Below are 27,938 nucleotides of genomic sequence, written 5' to 3'. Positions count from 1 at the left end.
GGGTTAAACTGGGCAGGGCCCTTGCAGACACGCCCGGGGGCTTTCACGGCTCCTTTGGCAGCGCACGGGCTACAAATCGAACCGGTTTATTCGGCTTCAGGGCGTAAAATACAAACTAAACAATGTAAACAATGAGATGCGTAATACAAGTTCCGCGTGTAAAACAAACTCTATAAACAATGTAATGCAACGTATAATACGAGTAAAACAAAAGCACATGCAAAACCGCCTCCTGGAAAAAAAAGAAGACGTCCTACCTAAAAATAGAAGCACTTGGAAAGGCAGGAGTTGCTCGTAGTGTTTTCCAGGTACGGAGAGAACACAAGTTTGGTGCTGCTGGTGAAAGATTTCATTTCAGCGGGGTTTTTTTTTTTCAGCTTTTCCGCCAAGGCAGCCGAGCGAGGTAACATTGAGGGGTGGCTCACCCAGGCACTGTTAGTGCAGCAGCTATTGTAACACGAAATGTCTGATCTCGGTCATGATTGTCCACCACGTGGCTAAGAGTGGCCACGGGTAAAACCTCCGGGTTACTCGTCATCTGGACTCAGTGGAAAACAGCAGTTTTACCAAAAAAATGATGTGCAGAAATTATATATCATGGGCTCAAATCTGAAAGGCCAGCCTCAAAAAAAAAAAAAAATGTAAGGCTTTAATCAACTATTTTAGCAGGATTGGGAGCCCTTCTCGGCACAGCTCATAAAGGTCATTGACCTTCCTCTTTCAATTTCTTTTAAATTTTAGCACTTTTCTCTCATTGCTTGTGCACTAAAGAAAACTTTTAGAAAAGGATCTAACTTCAGTACTTTAAGAAAAGTACCTACTCAGCTTCAGTGTTCAGCTCCCCCTTTGCCAAGGAACCTGTTCAGATAGACATTCTCTATTTTTAAAAATTAAAAGGGAAAAGTGGAGGCAGAGGTGAAGCAGTCCAAACACGAATGGCAGGAGAGAAACCCTGGATGGCAATCAGTCTTATCTTGCTGCCAGGAACCATGTGCAGTGAAAACTCTCTGCCTTTCCTGTAACAATCTCTGCCTGCAGAAAGACAGACAGGCAGCTCCATTAGGCACCTGAATGTTCAACCTCAGGAAGCTGAAATCCCAACCTCCTGCCTGGGGGCTGCTTCAAAGGCACTGCCAGCACAACCAATTCAGCTGGGCTGGCTTGATAGCACCCATCTCTGAGGAGGCAGTGCAGCAGTCAGGTGCTTTCTGCCTGATGAAGCAAGTGGCAGTGGTCATTAAAAATCCTGTACTCCCATACAAATTTGGCCATTGCTCCAATTATGGCCCTTTTCACTCCAAAAAGGGCCAACCCTGCTACAACAGTGGGATGGTGAGGAAACCCTGATCAAGCGCATCCAAAGTCACACAGTATCTTTGGAGACCTAGCCAAGGACCAGGCATGGATGACTGGGGCTAAGCATAAATGTGGATCAGGATTCAGCTATTTTCTTACCAGCACTGCAGGATAAAGCACAAAATTACTCCAAACACAATCAGACAGAAAGCAGAGTGGTGCCTCATTTGCAGGATTTGGGATTTAGTTGGATATGTGCTAATGCAAATATAGGTAGCATGGAAATTGTGCCGTTTGAATGGGACAGATTAAAGTACTAAATATAAGCTCTTTAGTAGTGTTATGGGCACAGTCTTGGCTTATTAAAACAAACTAAGCTTCTTAAAAGTGAAACAGCCCTTAAATGAATAATACTGTTGCAGTTTCAGTTCTGACAGAACTGGCTTTGTTAATTTATTTTCCCTTTCAAGTCACTCCCAATTCTTAGTTCTCCTGTAGGAACTGCCATTACATTTTGATTTGTTTTGGAAGTTGAGCCTTTAGTGTCAATCTCATTTATGTTAATCTGAGAGGTGAGGAATATTCTCTCGGTATTTCATTAAAAAATAACCACAGGAAAATGCAGGAAATGGTCCCAAAATACCCATGCTCAGAGCAAGGAGGCACCAGGTAGTGCAATCCCCTGATGCTGCTGCCCTGGCATGGGAAAAGGGACACATTTGCAGCCAGGAATGCTGCAGTACTGAACTCTTCAAGCAGCAGGGTAGGGAGGCAGAAATGGCCCCTACGTCCAACCAGCTGAGCTGCTGATGAGGCCAGGGCCTTGCCCCACGGCCGCCTGCTCCTGATTTTTTCTGAACTGTTTTCACAAGAGCAGAACAAAAATAATCCTCCCAAACTTGAAGACCCTTACTGTGAAGTTATACAACCACGAACCAGAGAAGACTGGACTGCATTGCTCGCAAGTGAAGGCTACACTCTCACTGCCCAAAGTAATTTGTAATACCTAATTTAAGATCTGATTTCCTCTAATATACCATCGAGCCATAATTAGGCAGGAGGCTGGAAACTCATCATCCAAAACTACCAGAGAAATATTTTAAAAGGCATCAAGAGTTAATAGAATTAATTTGATTTCTGCATTGGCTATCTCTGCAAGCAATTGCAAAGTAGGAAGCCAAGTGTGTTTAAGTCCAGAAAGGTTCTAGCCAGTCATGACCTGAAGTGGGCTTTTGCTTTCCTAACAAAGCTCTTCAATGAAACAGAGCAATAAAAAACAGGTTGAACATTTTTAGATGGGAAGCATGCAACTAGATAAGGAAAAATTTTAAACCCCATCCCAAGGGTGTTCTAGTTGCTAGACTTAGCACCCACCTACTTGTACCATGTGCCTTGTGGCCAAGGTTTCTGACCTACTGATAGACAAGTCTGTTTCCACAGTGAGGCAACAGGCGTGCCTTCCTGCAGCCCTCCCAGCCTGCTGGGAGGACAGGATGTGCTGCAGAGATCAGCCAAGCAATGCTGACATGAAATCAGAGGGAAGTGCCAGTAGGCCAGGTGCAGGCTTGGTAGAAGGCAGCAATATGGCTTTGATGCTGGAGAGGCAAGCCCAGACACTGCCAACACCCATAACTCACTCCCACACCTTCACGTCTCCTCCTGAGACTAGCCCTCTCTCCCTCCCCACTCCTTCAAAGCCTCTCCTCCAACTGCACAGCACTGCCAGGAGCTGGGCAGAGCCACAGTACTGAGAGAGGCCCTGCAGGAGTGTAGCTCTAGACACCTTCATGGGCAAGCAACCCAATGAGTTGACTGAGCCCTCTATGGCATTTGCAGGGGCTGTAGTCTAAGCAAAGGCTGAGAAATTTTCTCCTGCCCAGGCAAAGAGGCTTTAGCATCCCTGTTTAGGAACAGGGAAACCTTAAACCAGATATAATAGCAGGCTTGGTTACCACTTGACAGAGTCCAGATCAGTTTTGGGGAGCTCCTGGTGTCCTCAGTGTGGCTTCAGGCCAAGCTCTGTGTCTCCATTTCAGGCTTGCTGCTTAGTATGAACACACAAAGAGACAGTTGCAAGACCATGATAATCCATCCTGAAGAATTTAGCTGAAAGAAGGGTTAATGCAGATGAAAGTAAAAAAACAATGCAAACTCCCCAGCTGCTGGGCCAGCAACAGCAGCAGTGGTTTACATGTCCTGTAATGAGAAAGGCACAAGGCTGGAGGGATGCACTGGGGCCAGTGGCCTGCCAGAGGCACTTCATAAGAGCCCAGCCTTATCTGCTGCAAAAGAACAAAGGCAGAAGGACTTTGGCACAAGACCACAGACAGTAATAAGCACTGATCAAAAGCAAACCTCCACACTAAGAAAGAAAATAAAAAAAACAAGTGGTGAAAGAGAGGTAGCGGAGGAAACACTCAGAGCATCCACCATGTCAGGACAGCAAGTGGCCAAGTCCATTGGCTGAGGTTCATTGCATATGTGCTGATTTGGGCAGCTCCTATTTCCAGCAGAGAGAGTATAAATAAAGGCGGCTCCCCTGGCGTTTTACACTCTCTGGCTGTATAAAGCCTCATGGAAATTAAATGTGAGGTTTAGAGGAGATTCGAGTCCCTCCCAAGTGAAGCATACACACACTGCACACTCAGCCACTCATGAGGGCAGGGGGCAAGCAGCATCCCTCACTTCACTCTTCCTGCATGCAGGACAGGATGCTGGGCATCAGCTGCTCAGTGACTTGTGTCCCCTGCCCCCAGTCACAGATGTCCTCTCTTCTGCCTCTCCTGCCACTCCCATCTCAGCACTGCGATCTCCTGCCCGTACCAGTTGTGCAGCTTGGAGAAGCAGATCATCTCTGGTGACACTGGGCTCTCCAGCATGGCCGGGGAGAGGCCACGTGCTGGGGATCCCGTGGCACTGCCGGCGGCCGAGCGCCGGCGTGGAGGCAGGGGCGGGGGCTTCGCTTGTCCCTCATCAGGGTCAGTGCAGGTGGCCCCACCAGCGGCACAACCACCACTACTCCATGTGGAGTAGCCATTCTCCAGGGTGGTGGGCTTCTCCTGGAGAGGCTGCAAGGCAGGGATGGAGAGCTGCCTCTTCCTGCCAGAGAAGGAAGAGGAGGACCTCCATGGAGACTTACGGCAAGCAGCCAAGCTCTTGCAGGCCTCCTCCAGCTGCTTCTCCAGCTCCCTTACCACCAGCCGCATGTAGTCGAAGCTGGCCCGTGAGAGTGCCTTCACCCAGGCCTCCATGGCAGCCTGCCCATCGGCCACCAGCACATAAGCCCTGGCACCAGCGTCATCAAAGCGGATGGCAAAGGCGAACTCCTCGGCGGCCTCGCACAGCTCCACGGTGCAGCCCTCCAGGACCACCAGCCCCACGGGCTCCCGGCTCTCCCGCTCCTCAAAGTAGAAGAGGAGGTTGCCCTTGAGGACGAACCAACGGCGCTGGTAGGAGGTGCCGTGGTGGTGGTGCCGCTCCACCCGCTTGCGCAGAAAGCCGGCGTGGTCAGCGGGGGAGTCGCAGGTGGCATAGTGGGCCACGCTCCGCTCATTCAGCTTCATCGCCCCACCTAGGTGCAGATGAAGAGAGGGGGAAGAGGAGGTTCTCTTGGTGTGAGGAGCATGTCACTGGCCCCATCAGAAGAGGTCTGATCCTGCTCCCAGGGAAAAGCAGCCATGACTCCAGCAGCCGCTGATACAGGACAGCGTCTAACCCAGCAGGTACCCCTACAAAGGGCAGGCTGGTTCCTTGCTGCTGCAAAGAGGAGGTCACTACCAGAGCCTCACCACCCAGACACCTGCCTTTCCTGGGAACACCAACACCTCTGTTTCATTTCTTATTCCACAACTGACCTACTTTGCTGGTCTTTAATGGGACACTTCAAAGAAATTTGCCTCTCTGCCTGCAAGGCACTCATTTTGCTCTCTATTAGAAGGCAGGATAAGGAGAGTGTTTCAGACCCAAGGGCTCTGGAACTTACACTTCTGCTCCCTTTCCCTACTCCCTGTCTCCATGCAGGACCACCCACCCCACCATCTGCCCTGGCAGCAGAACTCCCAGCTCCAGCAGTTTCTCCAGCAGTGGGGTGCACGGTGCCATACCAGCTGTGCAGGTCAGACTGCAAACCCTTGCTGTCCTCCTTGGCCAGGCTGCTCCCTAGCTGGGGGTATCTGAAGCTTCAGCGTGATGAACACCATCCTTTGCTGGAAGAAAAGGATGAAGAAGGAGGAGTTATGAACCAGAACAGACTGGGACTGTCAGAGCTGACAGAGCTAAGAGCTGTATCACTCCCACCCCAGAAATCCAGGGTCCTCAGTGCAGGCAAGCCTACACTGGGATGTCAAAACTGGGGTAACATGCTCTTGCTTCAAAGCCTGAGCTCCAGCTCAGGCCAGTGCTCCTTGGGTTTGTTTTCTGGCTACTGGGTTTGTTTTGGGGTTATTAAAAGAAAAAAAAGAAATGTTTTGTAGAAGCTGTCAGTGCCTCACTTGTGGAGGCTCTGTGGCAGGCGACTCAGCAAGGCAAAGAGAACAGAGCCTTGAAGGACAGAAGCAGCACAACCTCTGAGGATTGTTCAGTTGCAAAAGGATTTCCAACGGCTAAAACTTCACACGTAGAAATATGCAGAAAACCACGGCCACCACTCCCAGGACATATTCGGGCACTAGGAGCTTCCCCACTGCTGAGCACCATCCAGAATCCCTCCCGGAGCCCCTCTCTCCCATCAGGGCTTGTGGGACACGGCTGACGATATGAGGGGCATGGACCCCAGTTGAAAAATGCCCAAGACCCCGATCAGACACCAGGAAAGCCTATTCCCTGCAGGGGCTCTGCCCTGGGGGGCTCTCAGCCTGCACACTCAGGCTGTGGACAGCCGGGGCAGCCCAGGCCTGCCCTGACGCGAGGGGGCTCTGGGGGTCCCACGTGTGCCGTGCTGGGCTCTGTGTCTTTGTGTGCGGGCGCACGCCTTTGCAATGGGGCTGCGTGTCTGTGTGTGCCCCTCCGTGCGTGGGTTCGTCGTGTGCCTGCGACCCCCGCGGTCCCGCGGCCGCTCCCGCCCTGCCGCCGCCCTGCCCCGGCCCCCCAGCGCCTTCCCTGCGGCGGCGGGACCCCGGCCCCGGCCCGGCTCACCTCCGGCCGCTCCTGCTCGGCGGTGCGGACGAGCCCGGCCCTACCGCGGCCGGGCGGGGGAAGGCTCCTGCCGCCGGGGCCGTCCCGCCGCGCCGGCAGCACCGCCCCGCCGGCGGAGAGCGGGGGGGCCGGGGACACCGCAGCCGGACCCGAGCCGCCTCCGCCCGACGCCTCTGCGGGGCCGCCGCCTGGGGGGACCTAAACCCCCGCTCCCAGAGTCACTGTTGGGGTGCAGCAGGCTCGGAGGCGGCGGTGACAGGCTGCCAATAACGGGGTGCAGCTGCAATAGGGTGCAGCACGGGCTGGGCGCAGTCTGATGGGTACCAGCTATGGGGCACAGCCGCAGCGGGGCGCAGCCCGGACAGGGTGAGATGCTGACACGGTGCAGCCGCGAGGGAGCGATGTTAATGGGGCGGCGCGGGAGGCGGGGGCGGTCGGTCAGCTGATGCGGACGGCATCATGTGAGTGGGGCCGGCCGGGCGCCCGGAGAGCCGCGCTGTGACCCGGTGGCAGCGATGCAGGCGATGGTACTGAGCGGGCTGGCGCTGGTCCTGGCGCTGGCGCTGCCCTCCGTGGCCCTGGAGAACGGGCTGGCGCGCACTCCCCCCATGGGCTGGATGTCCTGGGAGAGGTTCCGCTGCAATGTGGACTGCCAGGCGGATCCCCGCAACTGCATCAGGTTAGCGGCTGGGGCTCGGTCTGGTCGAACTTCAGGCCCAGGATGGCTCTGGCGCTGTCTGCGGCCCTGGGACCCCGGGCTGGATAGTGCATGGGAGCGGGAGGCTCAGACGGCCCGGCGGACAGCCCTCGGAGCTGAAGGTTGTGGGCAGGCTTTTCAGGCAGTCGGGGAAACGCTTCTCCCTCGGTGAGCTCCATAAACACAGACAGGGTTTAAATGGGAGCGCTGGAGACCCTCCTATGGTCCGGGGAGCCCTCCAGAGCGCCCAGTTAACCCTCAAATCCCTCTGCCTACCTCACCTGGTGAGGCACAGGGTCGAAGGGTCACAGCCTGCTATGTCTCCTCAATCCACAGCGAGCAGCTCTTCTTCGAGATGGCAGACCGGCTGGCAGAGGATGGCTGGAGAGAGCTGGGCTACGAGTACGTCAACATTGATGACTGCTGGTCTGCCAAGCAGCGGGACGCAGCAGGACAGCTGGTTCCCGACCCCAAGAGATTTCCCAGCGGAATTAAAGCTCTGGCTGACTATGTGAGTGCCACTGGGGATCTCTGTCCCCATGCCACTATGGCGGGGAAAGGAATAGAGGACCTTGTGTTGAGGTTTAGGTTTGCTAATCCAAGTCACCATTTATGTGGTGATCTTACATTTGCCGAATTTGTGTGCTAACTGAGAGACAGGATCCCGGGAGAAAAAGGCAAAAAAGCAGGCTCAACTTAGAAGCAAAAAACCAGATAGATTTTATTAAGATACACTAAGGGAAGAAAACAAGAAAAGAAAAAAAAAAAACACAACACAAATTAATTTCTAAAACCAACCCTTTCTCCCACTGCAAACTGTTCATTTTCTACAAACAACATAAGGAGACACAACTCAGAACCCCAGGTCAGTACCACTTATAAAACAGTTTTTCATTCAGCCTTTGAGAGAGAGAAGTCACTCCTGTGGTTTGGTAACTTTCACACAAAAGCAGCCCACCCAGGGGACTTCTGCATTTGTAGAACTTCCCATATCATGTAGCCTTTCCTGTGACTACCTGTGGGCCATGGATTTCACAAATTGGGGATTTCACCTTTTAAAAATGAGCTGTTTAAAAAAAAACAAAAACAAAGGATCTTTTTCAACTCAGGGAATAGGGATGGTCTTCTCACTTCTTCATTGGCAGAGAGCTTCTTCCCAAGTCGCTCTGTTCAACCTCTCATGAGGGCACAAAAATGTTCACTCAGTTCATCACAGATACCTTTGCTCAAATCCGCAAATCATCTCCCCAATTTATATGGTCCACGATTTAAAAGATTGTCCTGTTACCAAAATCCAGAGGAGATTTTCAGCCTAGAACCAAGGCAACTCATCACCTCTACCACTTAAAAGCCATTCTTCCTTTACTAACTTTGAGATCTCCATATTGTCCCTTCACATGTCTCCAATCTGGCCTTTTCTGTCATCTCCAAGAAGGGGTAGAGTTTTAAAGTCTCAATCTGGCCACCCTGGGGGCAGCCAGGGCCGAGGCTGGGCTCCCCTCAGCTGCCCATGTGTTACCTGCTCGCTGGACAGGAGGGAAGGAGAAAATCTCCAACCCAGCTTCAGCTTTTATGTGCGTATTCCCAAAAGTCACCCTCCGTTTTCTGAATGGTCAGAACTGCATGTCAGTCCAAAACCTGCCCCCCCCCCGCCCATAGGTCCCTGTCCTTTCCATAGAATTCCAAGATCCTAGCAGAGAGATCCTGTTTCAACCCATGACACCCTGGTACCTGGGAGACACCTTGGATTCCTTCTTTTGCTTCCTGCAGCTCTGCTCTCCTCACAGGTCCATGCCAGGGGCCTGAAGCTGGGCATTTATGGTGACCTGGGCACCTTCACCTGTGGGGGCTACCCAGGCACCATGTTGGAACATGTGAAGCAGGATGCCCAGACCTTTGCAGCGTGGGGTGTGGACATGCTGAAGCTGGATGGGTGCTACTCATCCGCAGAGGAGCAGGCAAAGGGTAAAAGTTCACCAGCCTCTGGCATTCCTCCTCCTGCTGCTGGGTTGGGGCAGCTGGCCCTCTGCAGCAACACTTGGCCAGCCAGTTCTTCCCTTGTGTCTCCTATTGCAGCTGTTGGGAAAAGAGGTGGGAGTTTGTGTGCCCTGGAGCTGGTGTAAGGACGCAAGCCAGGCTAGCCTGGTATTCCCCTTGCTGGGTGGGCTGGGACAAAGGCTGCTGCTGGGACATGGGCTGCTGCCAGCCACCCCCTTCACTGTTGTCATCTTCTCTCCCTAAGGGTACCCAGAAATGGCAAGGGCCTTGAATGCCACAGGCCGTCCCATTGTCTACTCTTGCAGCTGGCCAGCATATCAAGGGGGTCTTCCCCCCAAGGTAAGGGTTTTCCCATCTGTTGGCAAGTTCCCGTCTCCCCTGTGCCCTGGAGGAGCTCTTGCTGGAGCACCAGGAGCAGGGTGTTACACACCACTTATTTTTTCACTCCAGGATGGTGCTGCAGGTCCTCAGAGGGAATGTGGCCTTCCTGCCAGGCATCTAGGGACACTTGGGTGTCCAAGTATGGCTAGGTGATGGGAGTTTGTGGGAAGAAGGCTCTGGGGCATATCCTTTCCATCCTACTCAGATGATGGGGGTTGGTCCTGACAGTCTTGTTGTGAGACAATAGTGTCTGGTTTCAGTGCTTGAAATAGGATAATCTTCCTAGTATGTGTTTCTTGAGAATTGGTTGCACTCATGTATTTCTTCTTTCACTTTTTGAGTCAGTCCTGAGCTGCTCTCATTCTCGTAGCTGACAGCTTCTCATATTTCCTTGTGGCCTCTATGGTTGTTCTGCCAGACATCCTATTGTACTGGGGTGTGCCCAGACATAGTGGGATATGACTGTCTTGCCTCCTTGCCCATCCCTCATCACCCTTCTCCAGATTCCTCTGCTTTTCACACACTTGCTGGACAGTGCAGCTCTCAACAATTCAACAGTGCTGCCCCTGCCTCCCCCACCTTGCAGAACAGTTCTTTTTTCTCTCCTGCTTGACACTGTTCTCTTTATCAGGTGAACTACACCATCCTGGCAGAGATCTGCAACCTGTGGCGTAACTATGATGACATCCAGGACTCCTGGGACAGTGTACTTTCCATCGTGGACTGGTTCTTCACAAACCAGGATGTGCTGCAGCCAGCAGCTGGCCCTGGTCACTGGAACGACCCAGACATGGTGCGGATGGGGGGTGGGTGCTTTGACCCTGTCTGGGGATGAGGGATCCCCCCTTTTAGGGGCAGGGCAGAGGAAGAGCTCCAGAAGCAGAAGGCCTGTTGCTGCAGAGGCAAAGCTGGCGTTGCCCTTGGCTAAGCTGTGGGAAAAACCCCGTGGTTGCGATGAGCCCTTCATCACCTGAGTTTACCTGTCAAGTTCTCTAGGTGTTCTTGTCCTTCCCTGCACAGCCTGAAGGCAAAGAGTGGTGAAACAAAGGGTGTCAAGGAGTGCATTTGAATGTATGTTGCTAGCAGGGATGAGATCTTCCCGGTGCCTGTGGCAATAGTGGTGGACTACTTAAGGGGAAGCAAAAGTGTGTGAGGTTTCCCTTGTGCATTCCTTCCCAGCAGGAAGCAGCATTGCGGGTGACAAGCAGACAGGTTTCTAACCTTTTTCTGCTTCTTCCGTCTTTTCACCGTCTCCCCTCCAGCTCATCATCGGAAACTTCGGCCTTAGCCACGAGCAGTCACGCTCCCAAATGGCTTTGTGGACAGTGATGGCAGCTCCGCTCCTCATGTCCACGGATCTCCGCACCATCTCCCCCGGTGCCAAGGAGATCCTGCAGAACCGCCTGATAATCCAGATCAACCAGGATCCCCTGGGAATCCAGGGCCGCAGGATTGTCAAGGTTAGGGGGGAAAGCAGATGCGTTTGGGAGAGCAGACAGAGGTAGCACAGAGCATCAAGATAAGGAGGGGGAGGGAAGCAATGCAGAGAAACAGGAGCAGGAGAGCTGTGGGAGTTGTGGGCCTGCTGGTGTAGCAGCCCCACAGGGCAAAGTCAGAAGTTATACTGCTCCTAGCAGCTCTGCCTCACCCACCTCTCCCCACCCCTAGGAGAAATCGCACATTGAGGTGTTTGTGCGCCCACTGTCCCAGGCTGCCAGTGCCCTTGTGTTCTTCAGCCGGAGGACAGATATGCCCTTCCGCTACACCACCAGCCTGGCCAAACTCCACTTCCCTCAGGATGCTGTGTATGAGGTGAGCCCCACTGACACTGCACAGCAGGGCAGTCCCACGGCACATGGATCCCCCTCTTCCCAGATCTCTATGCTTTTTGAGGGGGTGAGAAGGAGTACTCTTACTCCATGCTTTTGGGATGAAGGGGCAGCTTCCCACTGGGTCACTCTTCTGTTGCCAACTGCTGTGCCCTGTCCCACTATATCATGTCAGTGACCACAGCTGAAGCCCAAGATGAAAGGTCTGGAATTGCTGGTAACTCCAGCTCTCTCTTTCAGGTACAAGACGTGTATGTCGGGAAGATGATCGGGGCCTTGAAGACAGCAGACAACTTTTCAGTCATTATTAACCCCTCGGGAGTGGTGATGTGGTATCTCCGTCCCACGGCACTCCTGGTAGAACCCTGGCACGTTGTCAGACAGCAAGCCCCTGGCAAGGGTTTCCACCCAGCCCTTCTGTGACAGGGCCCAGTGGATGGGGTGTGGACCAGTGCCAGGGTAAGCCATGAGACCCCAGGGCACGTGGCTCTTCACTGCACAAGTGTCTTTTGCTGGTGAGCCCAGCAGTGCTAGGCAGTGACCATCCCCTGGTACCAGCTTGATGATGTCTGCTCTGTTTGCATAAATCAGGAATCCTTGTTGCCCACTGCTTAAGGGTGTGCAGGGTGTAGTGCCTTGGTGATTGCAAAACCTTTTGAGATCCTCCTGTGGAAGATGCCACACAAGTAGAGTCCAGCCACTACTGAAGTTTGTCAGCTCTGACACCTGAGAACTTCATTGCTTTGAGCTGGGTACTACTGGCTGCTGCAGGGGCTGTTTGAACTACACCTGTAAAAAGGCTTTGGGTATTTCAGTATCTCCTAGGGTTGTGACATCCCCTTTTCCCTTCCTCCCACCCCCCCAAGTGTGTGATGGCAATTAACCTTAAGTATCAGACTTGGTCACCTTCTTTCTTGTGCTATAATCAGCTTGGTTTAGAATAAGGGGCTCTCAACAGGGCTGCATCTCTCCCACGTATCCCCACCAGGACCAAGAGCTCTTGGAGGCATAATAGTCCTGTCCAGTGGGGCTTTGCCTGCAGGCCTGGTCCTGCTGCCATGATCCTAGAGGTCAGCACTACTGCACTCTAGTGTATGTGCTAGCATTGTATTAAAGCCCCTCTGGTAGGAGTTTACAGTAGAGCGGAGCAAAAATCTCTATGAGCCATGCACAAGCCCAGGAGCCGTGCTGTGGTACACACCAAAAACTGCAGAGCCACAGAATGTTGTGTAGGAGTGCTGACAGGAAGATGCTGATGCTCAGTTGAGGTGGTCTTTCGGGTTGGGAGTTGGTCACAGGTGCCTCCAAGAGGAAAGTGGAATCCTTTCTCTAGAAGGAAGTTTCTGCTAAAAGGAGTACTGGATCCTACTCCAGCAGGCTGAAAACTCAGGGTTTCTCAGGGAAAGGCTTCTTCTCCTAAGGGCCCTTCCATCCACAGCTCTATCCCGAGGAGGAGCCTGCACTAATCAACTGGAAATGTCAGGATACTTCTAAAACCCTCAACTGCTTCACCTACATGCAGCAAACTACCTATGGAGGAGTTCTAGGTGATGAGATTAAGCCTCAGACTGGGGAAATACCACATTTTAGATTAGGAAAAAAAATAATTCTCTATTTCAGTTCTGCTTGTGGGAGGGTTCCTGGTCATCTGTCCACTCTTGTTCCTGAAGGACCAAATGGTTGATTCTGGCCCCTTCCAGAAACTTTCTCTGGGGTGCAAGTCAAGATACTGAACACAACGCTTGCAGTTCTAGTAAGGAAGGACTTTCTAACAAAACAAGGATCTGGCTTTGTTCTTGAGGAGTGATTGAGAGAAATTGATTGAAATAAAGGGAAGTAGATCACAGACTGTCTCATGTGTTGTTAGCTATAGCTGTTCGGTTAATGTAGGATTACAGGGTCATTACCTCAAAACAGGGACAACTATGCTGGGAAATAGAACTGGTTTCCTGTCAGAAACTGGACTGATGCAGAGTAAGAAATGGCTTTCCAGTGATTACATTATGTTCAGCAGGGCAGCAGCATTCCTTGGCACAAGGGGAAACAGATTTTACAGTCTATAGTCAAGTGCCATTTTCCTTATTATGTATTTTATTTTTCCATTGCTAGAAAAAAATTGCTGGTGAGGAGTTTCTTTTAAGGACTTCAAAGGCCTTCCCTCTGGTGTAATGTACATAGAAGAGTTGCTATGAATGCAGCTGTAGTGAGTAGCAGTGTGGTGACATGGCCCCTGCTTACATACAGTGATGGGTTGTGAACATGTGCCAGTTCTGGATACCTGGGCACAACCAAAGGCACCAGCCAGCCTTCCACCCTTCCCAGGCAGCAAAGGGATGAGCTCCACCTTCTTCACTCCCTCCAGTTACTTGATTCCAGGTCCGGCTTTGCCACATACCAGGGAGAGAGATGTACTGACCCACAGGTGACCCGAGGGAACAGCAGTAGCAGTTGTAGTTCATTCCAGCCTTCTGTGCAGTGTGCAAGAATTAAGGTCAACACAACTGTCCTAGGGTGACTTTATGATGCTTGTATCTCCAATCATCTGTTCTGTTTATGCTGTATGTTAAATTCTGTACCTTTATGACTAGCTCTAAGAGCAAAGAGGGGGGAAGAAGTGCACAATTTGTTTTGGAGAAACTGTTCACTCCTACACATTCCTTCTCCAGACTGTGTTCGTTTGAGGCATGGACAGCACTGGGACAGAGATCTCCTTGTTTTCAGTTAGTTTTACCTAGCTGTGGCAGAGAAGTTCCCTGGACGTTTTTTTCCTCCCTTGTGTTGTGGGTTAGGTTTGTTCCTTTTTTACTCTAAAGATTTTTTTTTCCCTGTAAGTTAGTAAGAAGATGAAGTGTTGGGTACTTAAAGGGTGCTTGACCAAAACAAAGGGATGGCCAAAGCTCAGAGGGGGAGATAACATGAGTTTTGGGGGTAAAGGACAGAGGTGAAAGCAGCTTCGCTCTCTCTTTGGCATTTGGGGAGAGAACGGCTGGGTTGCTGCTCACTGCTAGAAGAGTTCACTGTCACTGGAGGGGTCCAGTCCTGGGAAATCTACCATCATCTGCTCGCCCTGGAATTCTGAGCTCCTCTGCTGCCCTGCTGGAGCTGGGCCAGCTCTGCCCCGCTGTCGCGGCTTCTTCAGCACTGCCCCTCTTGCTACAGTGTGACCCTGCACCCCCCTGCCCTGCTGGGGACACCCTGCCCTGCTGGGACACCCTGCCCTGCTGGGACACCCTGCCATCCCAGCTACCAGCCCGGGACTTTCCACTGTTCCAGCTTAGTGCTCTGAGGATCCTCCAGGGGCACCGAGACCAAACTGCCCTGGGTTCTATAAAGCAAAGCCCTCGAGGTTCTTGGTACTGCTTTTGTTATTAATGCTGTGGTTGTTGTTTTTGTTTCCTTTCTTATACATACTAGTAAAGAACTGCTATTTCTACTCCCAAATCTTTGCCTGAAAGCCTCTAGCTGCAAATTTATAATTGGAAAAAAGTGTGGGGGTGGTGGTTTAAATTCTCCATTCCAAGGGGAACTCCAGCTTTCCTTGGCAGATACTGGTCCTTCCAAACCAAGATACCCTGGAACTGTTTAAACCTGCTCTGGACTGAAAAACCCAGAGGAGCACCGGGCCCTGGACTTCAGCATTCTGCAGCAGCACTGGAGGGACTGGGACTGATGAGGGACTGAGCGAGCTGAGCTGACCCACGGCAAGGACTTTCTCAATTTCGCATCTACTCCAGAACAAGAGGTTTTATTGTTTCATATTATTCATTCTTTATGCTTGTGGGCACTTTGTTGAATAAACAGTTTTTTCCACTTTTCTCCAAGGAATTTTTTTCCCGGACTGGTTGGGGGAGGGGCCATTTGGGTTTGCTTTCCAGAGGGACCTTATTTGGAGGATTCCTCCCAAATTTGCCCTAAACCAGGACAACACCACACACACAACAGTAAACTGGCAGATAAAGGTATCAACACTCCTGTATTAAAGTGCAATTCAAAAAGTTACAAACATTCATGGTTGATTTTTTTTTTAAATATTGTTAGAGTATCTCTTCAGTCAGAAAAGGTGTTTATAGATAAGGAAACTTACTTCCCCCCACCTGGAACGGCTTTAGGAATTCATACTTTTAAGTTGTGCAAACCTGACTTGCAGGAGAGCCCTGCCATACAGGGAAGTAAGAGGGAAAACACTCCTTCCCCCTCCTTGTGAAGGCAGGGAGGCTGTAGGAAGAAGTACAATCACCCTATATGTAAAGGATCACAAGGGTCGCCACCAGACTAGACTCTTCAGAGCAGGTTTAACAGCACTATGTCCTAAGGAAAAAGGAGAGGTTCTGGCTGAGCAGCCAGTCTCTGCAGGAGAGCCAAGCATTAGTAACTCCCACCCAGACAGCAGTTCCCAGCCGAGGGCACTGCACCTGTAAGTATCCAACTCTGGCTTTCCAGTGCCCACCTGCCCATGACGCTCAGATGTGGGCACACACAGCCTGGCTCCAGCAGCTGATGGAAATGATGAAGGCCAGTTTTCCCCTGTGGAGGTAGCACACAGTGCAAGTTTGCTCAGCAGAGGGAGCCAGGGCTACAGGACTTGGCTCCTGACAAAGCCAGTGCCAGGTCATCTGCCTAATGTAACATTTTACTCCAAGGCGTGCAGCACTTGACTCATACTACACTTGAGGAATGGCTGCTTGACATAGGATCATTGCACAGATATGGGGCCTGCTCACATCAGAGCACACCTCTGTTTTCATCTCAATCCAATGGTTACGAAGACAGGTTGATTGGGACCCATCCCCTTCCCTCTTGTGCAGCCAAATGCTTCAGCGTCTCTTCAAATGCACTCAAGGTCATCACCCCTCAAGGTTAGTCCAGGATGCCACATACTTCCAACACAATACAGGATTTCCAAAGTCCCATCTCACACTGAACTGCCCTAGAATTTAAGGAAATTTAACACCTTTCTAGGGCACCTGAGGATCTAGAGGGAACCTCATAGCTCTCTACACCTTTCTTCCTAGACAGTGCTTCAGAAGTCGCAAGTTTGGCATTCCAAGTTGTTTTACTCCAACAAGATCCCAGAGCCTTCACATTTTAGTCCTAGATAAGTCATGTGATGCAGTTTAATAATAAGAAAGAAGTCCATCTCTCTCCTCAGGCCAATGGCAGGGCAAAAGTTAGTCCTTCAACCCCATGATATTAAGCGAGTAAGTAGGAAAGTGCTGTTGTTCTGCCTGGTATTGCCACTGACTCAATGTTTAAAGAGGGCTCAGCTGCCCAGCACTATATTGTAGAGAAACAGAGATCTAGAGATATGCTAACTTGAGGGGTACTAACAGCCAAATAGTCTCCAGGGAGAGAGAATCTGGGAGGCTGGTTGCAATTTCTTTCTGTTAGTTGTTCTTCTTGTCCTCAGGAGGTGCATAAGGAGGTGGGGGATCCTGGAGAGAGATACAGTAGAGTCAACGACCATCGAGGTTTTATGCCCAGCTCTTTGCAGGCATTCGCAGGCTTGGCTCACCAGAAATGAGTGCCCTGCAGTGAGCTACAGACAGAACCAAGTGATATGGTTTAAGCTGTCATTTCATCACACCATTCCTCTCTTGTATCAGCTATGTTCCATGACGCATGCTGTCTCCATAATATTTCTAGGAAAAAGTACCCTCAAAACCAGGTAACAAATTGTTATAAATGCATATTATATGGTTGGCTTTTCACAAATATTAAAATGAATAATGTGGGAATGTATAATGTGGGAAGATTGTACTGTATTATCTTTTACTAACAGAGTTTAGAAAGGTGACAAATGTGTATTTTCTGATTGCAACAGTGTTAACAGTAAAAAGACTAGTTTTTTTTCCTCTTTGTAATATCTAAACTGACCAAACCATAAGGTAGGGAGAGTCACCCTGCATTCCTGCATAAAGACTGCTGAACTTCTGTTTCTTATCCAAATGAAAATAACCAGAAACCTCAGGAAAAGAATTTATGAGACCCATGTTACCAGATGGAGTGGAGCCACCTACAGACGGATCTACCAGATAAAACGATTTGGGATAGCTGAAACTGATCAAACCCAAAGAAAATGTTTGAATCATGCATTAGGGTCTACTGAAAATGTAACACAGAGATCCTTTAAACATAGAATCTGAAAGGGTAAAAGGTGTGCTGCTGGCTAGCCTCAGTGCCAGGCACCCTCGGCCGAGAAACTGTAGTTGTTTTCATTCTGTCTCCTAATTGTCTATTTTTTTTTATTAAACTTATAGATTTTTCTAAGAAAGTGAACCTTGTCTTTCACACAATGATCTACTGCAAATGGACCATTTCATCTGTTTTAAATGCCATCCTCTCTTCCCTTCCTGGTCTTTGTCCCTGTTGAAGCTCATAGCTCTGACCCAGCAGACAGCAAACCCTGGGCTGAGGGCCAGCTTTGCTGCTCCATCAGTCTCCAGCCCACCAGAGCCAAGCAAGGCAGTGAAGGGCACAGCCAGACTGCCATGGACCAGATGGAGGCTACAGACAACCTACTGGCTGCCACTGATTGAACAGTAAGAGACCTCCTTGTCTCCATGCAGCCCAAAAAGAAAGCAAAACAGAAACCCACGTCATCATCCTTAAGTGACCTATTTTTCTTTAACTCTCATTTTCAGGCCCAATGGATGCAGAGAGCTCCGTGCTTTCTCTGTGCCCATGCAAGTCTGTTATGCCTTTAGGAGTAAGACAGGTAGTAAATGCCTGTTACTTGATCAATCTTAAGGCCTTTCTCCTTTGCTGACTGAAAATTTAACCAGCCTTCTTCATGGGAGCTTCCCTCCCAGAAGAATGCATACTTTCTGTGCATGTTCAACATGCACAATGAAGGTACACTAGACTTTGCTAAGAAAGCAAAGCACCATCTCTGCTAGTGACAGAGGAGGGAGTAGGCACATGAAGACCAGGCATGGTACTCACCATGGGCATGTACACATTGTGTGGGTTGGCAGGGTTGTAATATGCACTGGAAGCAGCTTCCATGGCCTTACTGCCTCCTGGAAAGGAAGGAAGAAAAGCCACCTTAAATATCTGAGGAAATGGCCCTAGCCCCAGAGCCTTCTCCCCAGTCTCACCTCTTCCAAGGAGATAAGAAAGGCCCAAGGAGCCAACAGGAACTGCAGCAAGCTGGGTTAGAATTCAGAGCAGCTCGAGAAAGCTGCCTAGGGTGGGCCACAAGCTGTGCAGTGCAAGGCTGAGCAGCTCCCTAGAGAAGACTTGGAGCTCTTGCAACAACAGCTTCTCCACCCCATGCTGTGCCCATGCCACCCTCAGCCCCCAGGCACCCTTTTGCACCCAGACCCTGGCAACTGCCCAATCTCATTTACCTGGCATTCCTGGGCTCACCCAGGCTGGGGGAGCTGAAGGTCCTGCAGGAGGTGCCCCAGAGTAGGGTGGTGGAGATGGCATGTACACGGGGTTCATGTTTGGAAGTGGTGGGTAAATACCTGAAAAAGACAACACCAGGCTGATGCTTTGGACCACACACCACAGGACACAGAGGAGAGAGCTCCAGGCCCATTAGCATATTAGCTGGGGAGAAGAGCAGTGGTAAGGGAAACTCTCCAGGCTTGGCAGGGATGCACACAGGAGGGATTTGAGAATTTACTTATGTCTGTCATGTCAGCAGGCAATAATTCTCTACCAAGCAGCAGCACAGTCTGCAAACCACATTTCCACGTAGCTAGAACTACAGTGTTAAGTTGTTAAGGTCAGTGTATGTTGTCAAGGTTAGGGGGAAAGCAGATGCATTTGGGAGAGCAGACAGAAGCAGCACAGAGCATCAAAATAAGGAAGGAGGGGGAAGCGATGCAGAGAAACAGGAGCAGGAGATGTGATCAACAGCATGTGACAGATTCCTGCAAGGAGCAGGATCCTTGGCGGAGACAGTAACCCTCACCGTAACCCTCACTGTGCCACAGTGATTCCTTCACAGCTAATATCACACACAGCCATCAGTACACAACTTCCACACCTGGAGTCTGGGCATATGGATATCCCATGGGCTGGGAAGCAGGTCCGTAGGCGTTCCCTGGAGGCGGGGCATAGGGATAAGGTCCGTTTGGTGGTGGTGGGGCAGCGTAGCCTCCCGGCAGGGGTGAATAGCCCCCAGGGGCAGGAGGCACAGGTGCACATCCTCCAGGAACAGAGCTGTATCCATAGCCAGGGTTCTGCAGAGGAACGCCACTGGAAGCTAAGGAGCACATGTTTAAGTAAGTCAGACATCTTCTCTTAAAACTAAATGTACAGAATAAAATGAAAATAGTCCCGTTAACGCAGCACTGTTTCCCTTTATCTAGATTCACTACATAGTCCTGGCATAGTACTGTGCCTGAAAAACATTAGGCACAGAGTGCTAAAGGAAACCAGCTGGAAAAATAACCCCTCACAGGTCCCAGTCCTACGCCAGAACGCCTACTGCTTGAAGAAAAGACCACTCTAAAGCAAGTAGCAGTACAACGTGTTCTTCTTTTTTAAAATATACTCTCTTTCTGAAAACAAGTACATTTTAAAACACATATTTCTTTAAAAAGAAAACTTTATCAGAAAAAAAACTACTTGTTCCTTCATTTGAAAATTTTAAAAAAAAATGTTTTTTTTGAAACCTGCTTTTCCCCTCTCCAAACGTGCACACTAGCTTTCCCCATCTTACTGCACTACTTTAGAAGGGAGCTGAGAGTAGGTAAGTGAAGCAAGTTTTCACCGTCACATATTTCAACTTTTTCCCAGGAGAAGTAAGGTTCTGTAGAAAAAGGTGATCCACCTCAGAAGCCCAAACCCCAGAATATTCTGACTGCACAAAGGACTGAGATGAAATAAATAAAAAGGACTGAAAGGGAAACCGAAAGTTCCCCTGAAAGAAGAAAAAATACTTTGCTGTGGAAGAGCACCTAGGGTACCCTTCTTCCCATGAAGTTCAGAACGAGAGCAATTTGCTTACTACCTCAGCCAACCATGGAGAAACCACAGGATCTGAAAATCACTTACCACTAGAAGCAGCTTTCAACATCAGCTGTCCAAACTCAATGGCTCCTCCACTGTTGAAAGTCAGTTTAAATGTCCCCTGCCCTTCCCAGCCACCTAGGAGAGAGAATTAGAATTTAATTAGACTATTAACTTCCTCAGAACCAGCCAAGACAGCAAAATTGGTTATGCTTCAATTATTTTTTTCTTCATTATTTCAAAACTATTTGGCATCCTATTACCAGAGAGAAAGAGTCATGGCACTGCTATCAGATGTCTTCCAAAATAATATCTCAAGAGGATCAGGAATTAATTTTTTACCCTTTGAAAGTTATAGTCATGTAGAAGCAGCCAACTCTAGATATATGGCAGGTTTGTTCTTTCCTGAAAAGTTTAATAGAACCTAATAATGAATGGTGTCAAGATCGAGCATTTTTCACTGAGGATATTAACTGAAAGCCCTCAGATGAAGTTTTACTGATATCCTCAGTGAACTGTAGATCAGGATCTGCAAGTCAAGCTAGGATTTAAATCAAATGCAATATCTTTAATCTCATTGACACATAGGAGCTCAGACAGATTATTAAATGCTGAGGTATAATAGCAATTTCTCAGGAAAAAAATTCAAGGTGAAGTCTTGTAAGTTAAGTAAGAGTGCTTTGTTTTCTTAGGGCTTTTTGGATTTGGCTGGATTTTTGGTGGAAGGTGCTTTGGGTTTTGGTGTTTTTAATAAAAAAATATGTGTAATTTAATATAAGATTTATCTTCCTTGTCTAATTAAATTAGTATCAAGAGAGATAGTCTCTGGGGGACGAAGTAGAAATAAAGTACAGAAATATAACAAAAGTATCTATCATGAATAAAGTAATTTCTTTGGAGATTCACCTCTATAAAACCACTGTCTTAGTAAGACTTCAGCCCAAGAAAGGGGGCTGATCCACAATCCCCTGAGGAACAAGTCACTTTAAAACATTGTTACAACCAGAAAGCAAAAAAACCCCAAAACAACACCCTGAAACAATTCAGATGCCATGAAAATGCTTGTGAAAAGGCTGCAGAGGGAAGAAATTTGAACCAGAAGCCATGTTTCCAATCCCTGTTTATCTTTTGCAATTCCCCATGTTTGGTCATAAACACCACTGTTAAGTCTTACCACATCTTCCCAATCAAACTAGGATCAAAGCTAGATCAGTGATGGACAGCAGACTCCCAGATCCATGCAAACCCTACCCAAGGGGCTCCTGACTTCCCCAAAACCAAAAGTGGTTGCTAATGCTAATTCTGTGCATCAATAACATGGACTGGTGCCTTGGTCATTTACCCACCCTTCCAGGTCAAAGACAGGAGAAAATGAAGAAAACATTGGGAAACTGAATAAACATGATACACACAGCAAGACAGAAGTTACAAAAATTCAACAAAAGTTATCCTGGGCAAGTAATTTCCTGGCCTGGGGGCAGAATGTACCATGGCAGCAGTGCCCTAAAGTGCAGGGGAGGGGAGTTACCTCGCTCAGTGTGGACACACCAGCTATACCACACACTACATGCCTTTCCTGCGCACATAAGCTGGTCTGGTGCTCACCAAAAAAAGCCTTGTGACGCTTGGGAAGAGCTCAATCTACAAAGCACTGGCACGTACCTCCAGCCTCAGCCTGGATCTGTCCTTTGATGTAGTTGGCAGAGAAAACAGGCTGCTCGATCGAGCACCCCTTCACCAAATAAAATGGCATCATGAAAGACTGCATAGGATCCTTGCCCTTGGACACAAAGATCATCTGCAAGACAGCAGGGAATGCTTCTGAATTACATGAATTCAATAGAGAGAGTGATGATGGAGCTCTTGTATCAGCGTCCAAAAAGAGGGTAACTTAACCTCTAATATGAGTATGCATTGAATTATTCCACAGCTTTAATACTGGGGATCCCCAACAGATTTGATGGCACATGGCTCGCTCACCTGAGCATGTACATTCCAAAATAATAAACCACTTCAAACACACCTGCACATTTACAGATTTTTACTGTTCTGCTTTTTAAGGGTAAACTAAGCAAACGAAGTATCACTGACTGAAACATTATATGAAATATATTCTCTAGACAGTGATCTCCAGGACTGTGTGTGCCTTTGCAGGTGATTGGGATTGTGACATAGGTATTCTACCTTTCCTTCTCCTACACAGTGCTGTCAGTGGTTCCTTCCACAACAAAAATCCCTCCTTCTGTCATCAACTAGTTTAAAGTTTAAAGTTTACAAGATCTCTTGAGAAAGAAGCAACCCTGCTGGCATCAGACTTACCCTGTAAGGGGTGAGATACAGCATTCCTTTCTTGGTGCCTTTGAAGATTTCAGGCTTGCCTGTCACGTCACTGAAGGAGAGCTCCACATCTTTACACTGTCTGAGGACACTGCAGGAGGAAATCAGACAGATTGGAGAGACAAACTTGGTAACAGCTCTGACACATACCCTCATCACACAGCAAAGGGAATCACACAGCAAAACTCTGAATATTATCCCAAAGCCCTGCTGTGGCCCCTGCTGTTTGACTTTGAACAGAGAGGGATGATCTGTGCGAACTGGAAGAATTCATAGTCTCATCTGACACAAGCCCTGCTCCTCCTTTGTAAAAGACACCTTTAATATACTGGGGGGTTTCTGTCTCCAAAGGTGTCAGACTGAGGAACTCCACTCTGCCAAAGATCAGAGCACAAAAAGGGCTGAGGTGTCAGAAACCATCCCCTTGATACCAAAGTGTAATCTGAGAGCAATCCTCCCAGCCCATGCTCAAATCAAGTCCACTGTCCTGGAAAATAAGACTGCTGTAACACCACACCCACTGTGAAAACTGAGGAAGTGGCTGCACTGAAACCCTCATTGCTGACCCTGCCTCATGTGACTTTAGTAAGTTTTTGCAGTAAACAGTACATGTTAAGGAAGGAAACAATGAGTCACCAGTGTCAGCAATAAAGGTATTATTGTTGGATATCTACGGGAACTTTAATAGACTTTCCTAATGACACAAACCCAGATAAGAATTGTGAACACTGCACGGCCAAGGGTATAGAGGTGCATGAAAAATTAAACATATTTTCAGGAAAAAAAGAGTCATCTTGGGAAAGCATGTCACTGACTCTAAGGTGCAAATCTAAACATACCACATAGTAAGAAAATCTGCAGAATAAACAAAAGAACCTTGGGGGTGATAAACCTTCAGCGTGTTACAGTGGCAGAAGACTCCAAGGTATTTCATGGTTCAAGAGCATGATAAACAAAGTGACAAACCCCTAAATCAGCACAAGCCTGAACAGGCTAGATCTAAAATAATCCTTATGTATTTTGCTCAGCATATTGTAGAAGTCCGAGTTAGGAAAATGTGCAATTATTTGGGGAATGGAGGAATCTGCAGGGCCACCATATGGAAAAACCACCAAATGCCCTTTAGTTTCAGGCTGTTTGCTCTTTAGGGAAGAGAAGAACACTGTAGATGTATATGAAAAATCCAGCTACCTCAGAATTAAGACACTGAAAAAATCTAATTTTGATGAGAAAAAACAACGTAAGCAAGAAATTGTACTGGCACACTGCTTCATAGCTGAGCTAGATGGAGATTCTCAGACTGGCTGGAAGGGACAGACTTCATGAGACAGCAAAGCTCTTTACATTTCCAAAATGCAATGGGGAAATATATATTCTAAGCTAAATACAACCAACTTTTTGACAGCTTTAATCTTAACGGAACACCCCCTCAATCACGTCTTGTAGCAGCATTTCACATCCCTTTGCCTCACTGGGAAGAATTTCCATGTAGTAATTGTAATGTTTACTGCTTTGCAGCTACTCACACAAGACAATAACATGCAGCCACCACCACAGAGAGTAACTAGGGCTGCTGAACCAGTCTGCACCTGCATGCCTGTCCAGGGCTGTCACGGGGAGGCTGTGCACCCTGCGGAGCCACACTGTCCTCACTTGTGACTGAGCAGCACCTCAAAGAATGTATGGATTTATGATCTGAAGCCAATGTCAAGGGCAGGAAGGGATCTTAAAGATTACCTAGTCCCAGCCTCCCTGCTACGGCCATGGCCACCTTCCACTAGATCAGTCTGCTCAAGGCATTATCCAGCCCAGCTTTGAACACTGCCAAATCTGGGGCGTCCACAGCTCATCTGGGCAACCTGTTCCAGTGCCTCACCACTCTCACAGTCAAGAATTCCTTTCTAATGTCTAACCTAAATCTCCCCTTTCACCCTGTATCCATTACTCCTTGTCCTAACCCTGCAGCTCCTGATGAAGAGTCCCTCTGTGTCTTCCCTGTAGGTCCCCGTTCAGACACCGAAAGGTTGCAATGAGGTCCCAGTTCAGACACAGCCTTCTCTTCTCCAGGCTGAACAGCCCCAAAATTCTCAGCTTGTCTTCACAGAGAAAGTGATTCATTCCTCTCGCCAACTTTGTGGCCTCCTCCAGACTCGCTCCAATAGTTTCATATCCTTCTTATGTTGGGGACCTCAGAGCTGGATGCAGCACTGTGATCTCAGACTGCAGTGTGATCTCCAGGTGAGATCACACCAGAATGGAACACAGAGGCAGAATCACCTCCCTTGATCTTCTGCCCATGCTGCTTTTGATGCAGCCCAGAATTCAAAGGATAGAGAAATCTCCTTTAAACTGGCATGAGCTCAGCATGTCAGAGAACCTTCCTCATGGAAGTATCAGGAGTCTGCTCCAAACTCAACACAAGATGCAGCAAATTTTTGGAATGTAATTTTCCTATTGATCACCAGACCCAAACCAACTCCTTCGACCCTTTTACTTCGATCCTTTACTGGGCGTCGGGTTCCTAGGACTTTCTCTTGCCAGGATGCTGGGAGCAGCCAAACGAGACCAAACCCAGGTTTGTTAAGGTGGTCTGTCAATCCTCACTCGAGGCGAGGGCAGGCGTCGAGCAGCCGGCTGTGCTTCCATGGAGAGGTGCTTCTCCGCGCAGAGCAACTTTGAGTTCAACTCCTTTAACTACGAATTCAAGTGATCAAGACTCATACCTCAAACAGTCTCTGCCTCTCTGGCGTCACTAAGTGCACGACCTTAAAAAAACCCCAGTTCCTTGACTTTTACAAGCGCTGGCAGTCTCAGTCTTGACACAGGACGCCGGTTGGAGAGGCTTTAAGGACCCCCGAACTTCCGCGGTGAAGACGGGGCAGTTCTACGGGCTCCAGCCAAGCCTGCTGCCCACTGCCCGCCCCAGCCAGCCCCCAGCCTGCCAAGGAGCCCTTTAGGAACGCAGACCCCAGGCCGAGCCGGGCCTGAGGGCCGGGCAGGAAACGGGGATCGCCCCAGCCAGAACGTCCCACCACCGGGCCCCGCCGTCCCGGCCCTGACGAGGGGACAGGGGGCGAGGAGGACCCGCCCGACGCCACGGTGCCCCCGGTACCTCTCGGCATTGGGGATGACGACACCACCCTCCTGCGAATGGTTCCTGTTCAGCGCCATCTTCGCCCCGCTGGCCCCGCCCCTGACCCTGTGGAGGCAGTGACGTCACACCAAACCCGGCCCCGCCCCCCACGGCGATCGCGGCCGGCGGCGCGCGCGAGGCGGAAGTGAGAGAAAAGCGAGGCGGAAGTGAGAGAAAACGAAGCGGAAGTGAGGCAAAAGCGAGGCGGAAGTGAGAGAAAAGCGAGGCGGAAGCGAAGCGGCGCTGGGTTGGTTTAATGGCCGCCCGTGGCGGCGGGGATGCGGTAAGGGGCGTCGCGCCCGGCCCGCGGCCGCCCCGCGCCGCGCCGCATAACGAACCACAGACACTGGTGCCTACATGCAGACCTGCTCGCTCCTCTGGCTCTCTCTGCTCAGTGTAACTACGCCTGTTCAGTGCCCGGGCTGCCTCAGTGGAAGTTGTCCAGGATTTGCCATGCTTAGCAAAGTTTCTCTGGCGAACGGCTTATCTGGTGAACAGTTAGTGAGCCTCCAAATGCGCTGAGTGGGTATCTCTGGTGTAAGGTTTAGACTCTTCCCTTCTGCAATATCAGTCAGGGGATATCTCAGAGAAACAACTGAGTTGCTGTGCTCATCCTGGAACTCAGCTGGTGGCGCACGATTCAGGCTTTTCCCATCTTATCCATTCACGGACACTTCTTCCCAACAGTATCTCCCGCTGTCGTGCCGAGAGGGATTTTTTTTGTCTTTGCCATTTGTAGATTTCCTGGTAGGTACACGGGATGTTGGTAGGATATTGGCATGAACAGATGGCATTGAGGAGTACCTGAGCTTGTTTTTCTCAGCAAGCTTTTACGGATCCATTAGAAGTAGTCTATGATCCAACAAGAAACTACAGAGCAGGGTGTAAAAACCACGTTATTACAAACAAATAAAAATTCCTAAACCTACAGGGCAAAATACACAGCCTTGTCCTTGAAATCCACATTACAGGCAAAGGAAAGTCTCTCTCTTCTGTTGCATGGGTCTGCTTTGCTTTCTTTAAGCAGAGCAGCATTGTGTCTCTGTCCTAACCCTTGGCTGGGCCCAAAAGTCATAAAGATTACTATTCTGTAGCCCAGGGTGAAGGTGATGGAATGTGGCTTTGTGCTTCAGTGCTGTGAAGAAGCAGAGCCCTGGTGGTGTCCTTGATGAGGTTCACGTCTTTCAGTCCTTGGGCTGAGGAGGGCCAGTGTGGCAGGACAGTTTCTGCAAGGGTCCATGGTGTGGATGCTGGCACCAGTGACAAGGCTCCTGTTCCCTGCAGGACTGGGGAGGCTGGGTGCAGGGGGAAGGCTGTGCAAGGCTGCACGCACACACTGCATACAGGAACACTAGGAGCCGTGAACGTGGGTGGTTAAAGGACTGGGAAATGCTGGTAGAGCCCTCACATCCTAGTGGTGCTGAGAATGGCTGATTTGTGTGGACAGGTGAGAGTGGAGAGAACCTTTGCTTTGCAGTGACAGCATCAGAGAAAGCCACAAGATGGACATACACTCCTGACACTTTTGCTAAGGCTTGGAGAACCCTATTCCCAGCCCTGGCCCCCATACAACTCCAGCAACCAACATCAAGTTTGACTTGAGTCCTCCTCTGCTGCTCACTTGCTGTTTTCTTCTTCTTCCTCCCTCCAGTGCCAGCCTTTCCAACCCCCATCCCCGAACCCCCCTCACATCCCCTTACTGGCAGTGCTGCCATGCCAGGCCGTGGCATTCCACATGCGTTTTAGTGCAGCTAAAGTGTGGCTGGCAACTCTCCTGGAGGGGACAGCCCCTGCCAGCCATGTGACATGCAGAGACAGGCAGACGCTGCCAACCTCAGAACATCTCTGGTCTTCTCCCCTCCTTCCTTCTACCCAGACAGCCCTGACACTTTCAGCCTCGCTCAGGGACACCCAGAAGACACAAGCATGACACACCAGCTAGACACAAGCATGTGTCTTCAGGAAAGCTGTGCCTCTTTCTGTTCACAAGTCTTTACCTTCCCTCCCCATCCCCTCCAGGGAAAGGTAAAACAACAGCTTGTCAACAGGACACAAAAGTACATTGTTAAGAAGGTGTGAGAGCTTGGGAGAGGGAGGAAACAGCCTGCAGAAGAGGAATATTCAAGTACTTGGAGAAATGAAGGAGAGACTTAAAGGATAAAAAACAGAG

General features: G+C 49.6%; 3 protein-coding genes across 5 annotated transcripts; 1 reads left to right on the top strand and 2 right to left on the bottom strand.

Moving 5' to 3' along the window:
• Positions 1–70: 70 nt before the first annotated feature.
• Positions 71–6,497, bottom strand: PHETA2 (PH domain containing endocytic trafficking adaptor 2). The gene is made up of 3 exons (XM_066319809.1): positions 6,430–6,497; positions 5,400–5,496; positions 71–4,867 (listed from the first exon to the last, which is right to left on the bottom strand). The coding sequence occupies exon 3, from the start codon at positions 4,857–4,859 to the stop codon at positions 4,053–4,055; it is 807 nt and encodes a 268-aa protein (XP_066175906.1). The 5' UTR covers positions 4,860–4,867; positions 5,400–5,496; positions 6,430–6,497; the 3' UTR covers positions 71–4,052.
• A 408-nt stretch (positions 6,498–6,905) lies between these two features.
• On the top strand, positions 6,906–19,323 carry NAGA (alpha-N-acetylgalactosaminidase). Of its 3 annotated transcripts, XM_066319802.1 has the most exons (8): positions 6,906–7,108; positions 7,463–7,637; positions 8,914–9,091; positions 9,369–9,463; positions 10,137–10,298; positions 10,768–10,965; positions 11,174–11,317; positions 11,575–15,149. In XM_066319802.1, the coding sequence occupies exons 1-8, from the start codon at positions 6,945–6,947 to the stop codon at positions 11,755–11,757; spliced, it is 1,299 nt and encodes a 432-aa protein (XP_066175899.1). In that variant the 5' UTR covers positions 6,906–6,944; the 3' UTR covers positions 11,758–15,149. The 3 variants fall into 3 exon arrangements, with proteins under 3 accessions (XP_066175899.1, XP_066175900.1, XP_066175898.1); XM_066319803.1 differs by lacking the exons at positions 11,174–11,317; positions 11,575–15,149 and adding an exon at positions 19,086–19,323; XM_066319801.1 differs by having other exon boundaries at positions 11,174–11,707.
• WBP2NL (WBP2 N-terminal like) lies at positions 15,289–25,886 on the bottom strand. The gene is made up of 8 exons (XM_066319807.1): positions 25,748–25,886; positions 22,618–22,726; positions 21,961–22,096; positions 20,344–20,436; positions 19,331–19,549; positions 18,684–18,803; positions 18,277–18,353; positions 15,289–16,766 (listed from the first exon to the last, which is right to left on the bottom strand). The coding sequence occupies exons 1-8, from the start codon at positions 25,804–25,806 to the stop codon at positions 16,719–16,721; spliced, it is 861 nt and encodes a 286-aa protein (XP_066175904.1). The 5' UTR covers positions 25,807–25,886; the 3' UTR covers positions 15,289–16,718.
• Between the last annotated feature and the right edge of the window lie 2,052 nt (positions 25,887–27,938).

The sequence above is a fragment of the Sylvia atricapilla genome, chromosome 5 (assembly GCF_009819655.1).
Source record: "Sylvia atricapilla isolate bSylAtr1 chromosome 5, bSylAtr1.pri, whole genome shotgun sequence".
Classification (NCBI taxonomy): domain Eukaryota; kingdom Metazoa; phylum Chordata; class Aves; order Passeriformes; family Sylviidae; genus Sylvia; species Sylvia atricapilla.
The sequence above is the reverse complement of the archived record's forward strand: the minus strand, read 5'-3'. Positions and strand labels throughout refer to the sequence as shown.

Coding starts and splice junctions, on each gene's coding strand:
- PHETA2 (XM_066319809.1), bottom strand. CDS start 4,859: ATGAAGCTGAATGAGCGGAGCGTGGCCCACTATGCCACCTGCGACTCC.
- NAGA (XM_066319801.1), top strand. CDS start 6,945: ATGCAGGCGATGGTACTGAGCGGGCTGGCGCTGGTCCTGGCGCTGGCG. Junction 9,092..9,368: donor CGCAGAGGAGCAGGCAAAGG/GTAAAAGTTCAC, acceptor TCTCTCCCTAAG/GGTACCCAGAAATGGCAAGG. Junction 10,966..11,173: donor AGGGCCGCAGGATTGTCAAG/GTTAGGGGGGAA, acceptor CCCCACCCCTAG/GAGAAATCGCACATTGAGGT.
- WBP2NL (XM_066319807.1), bottom strand. CDS start 25,806: ATGGCGCTGAACAGGAACCATTCGCAGGAGGGTGGTGTCGTCATCCCC. Junction 18,804..19,330: donor TCCATATGCCCAGACTCCAG/GTGTGGAAGTTG, acceptor TGTCTTTTTCAG/GTATTTACCCACCACTTCCA. Junction 16,767..18,276: donor ACAATGTGTACATGCCCATG/GTGAGTACCATG, acceptor ATCTCTCTCCAG/GATCCCCCACCTCCTTATGC.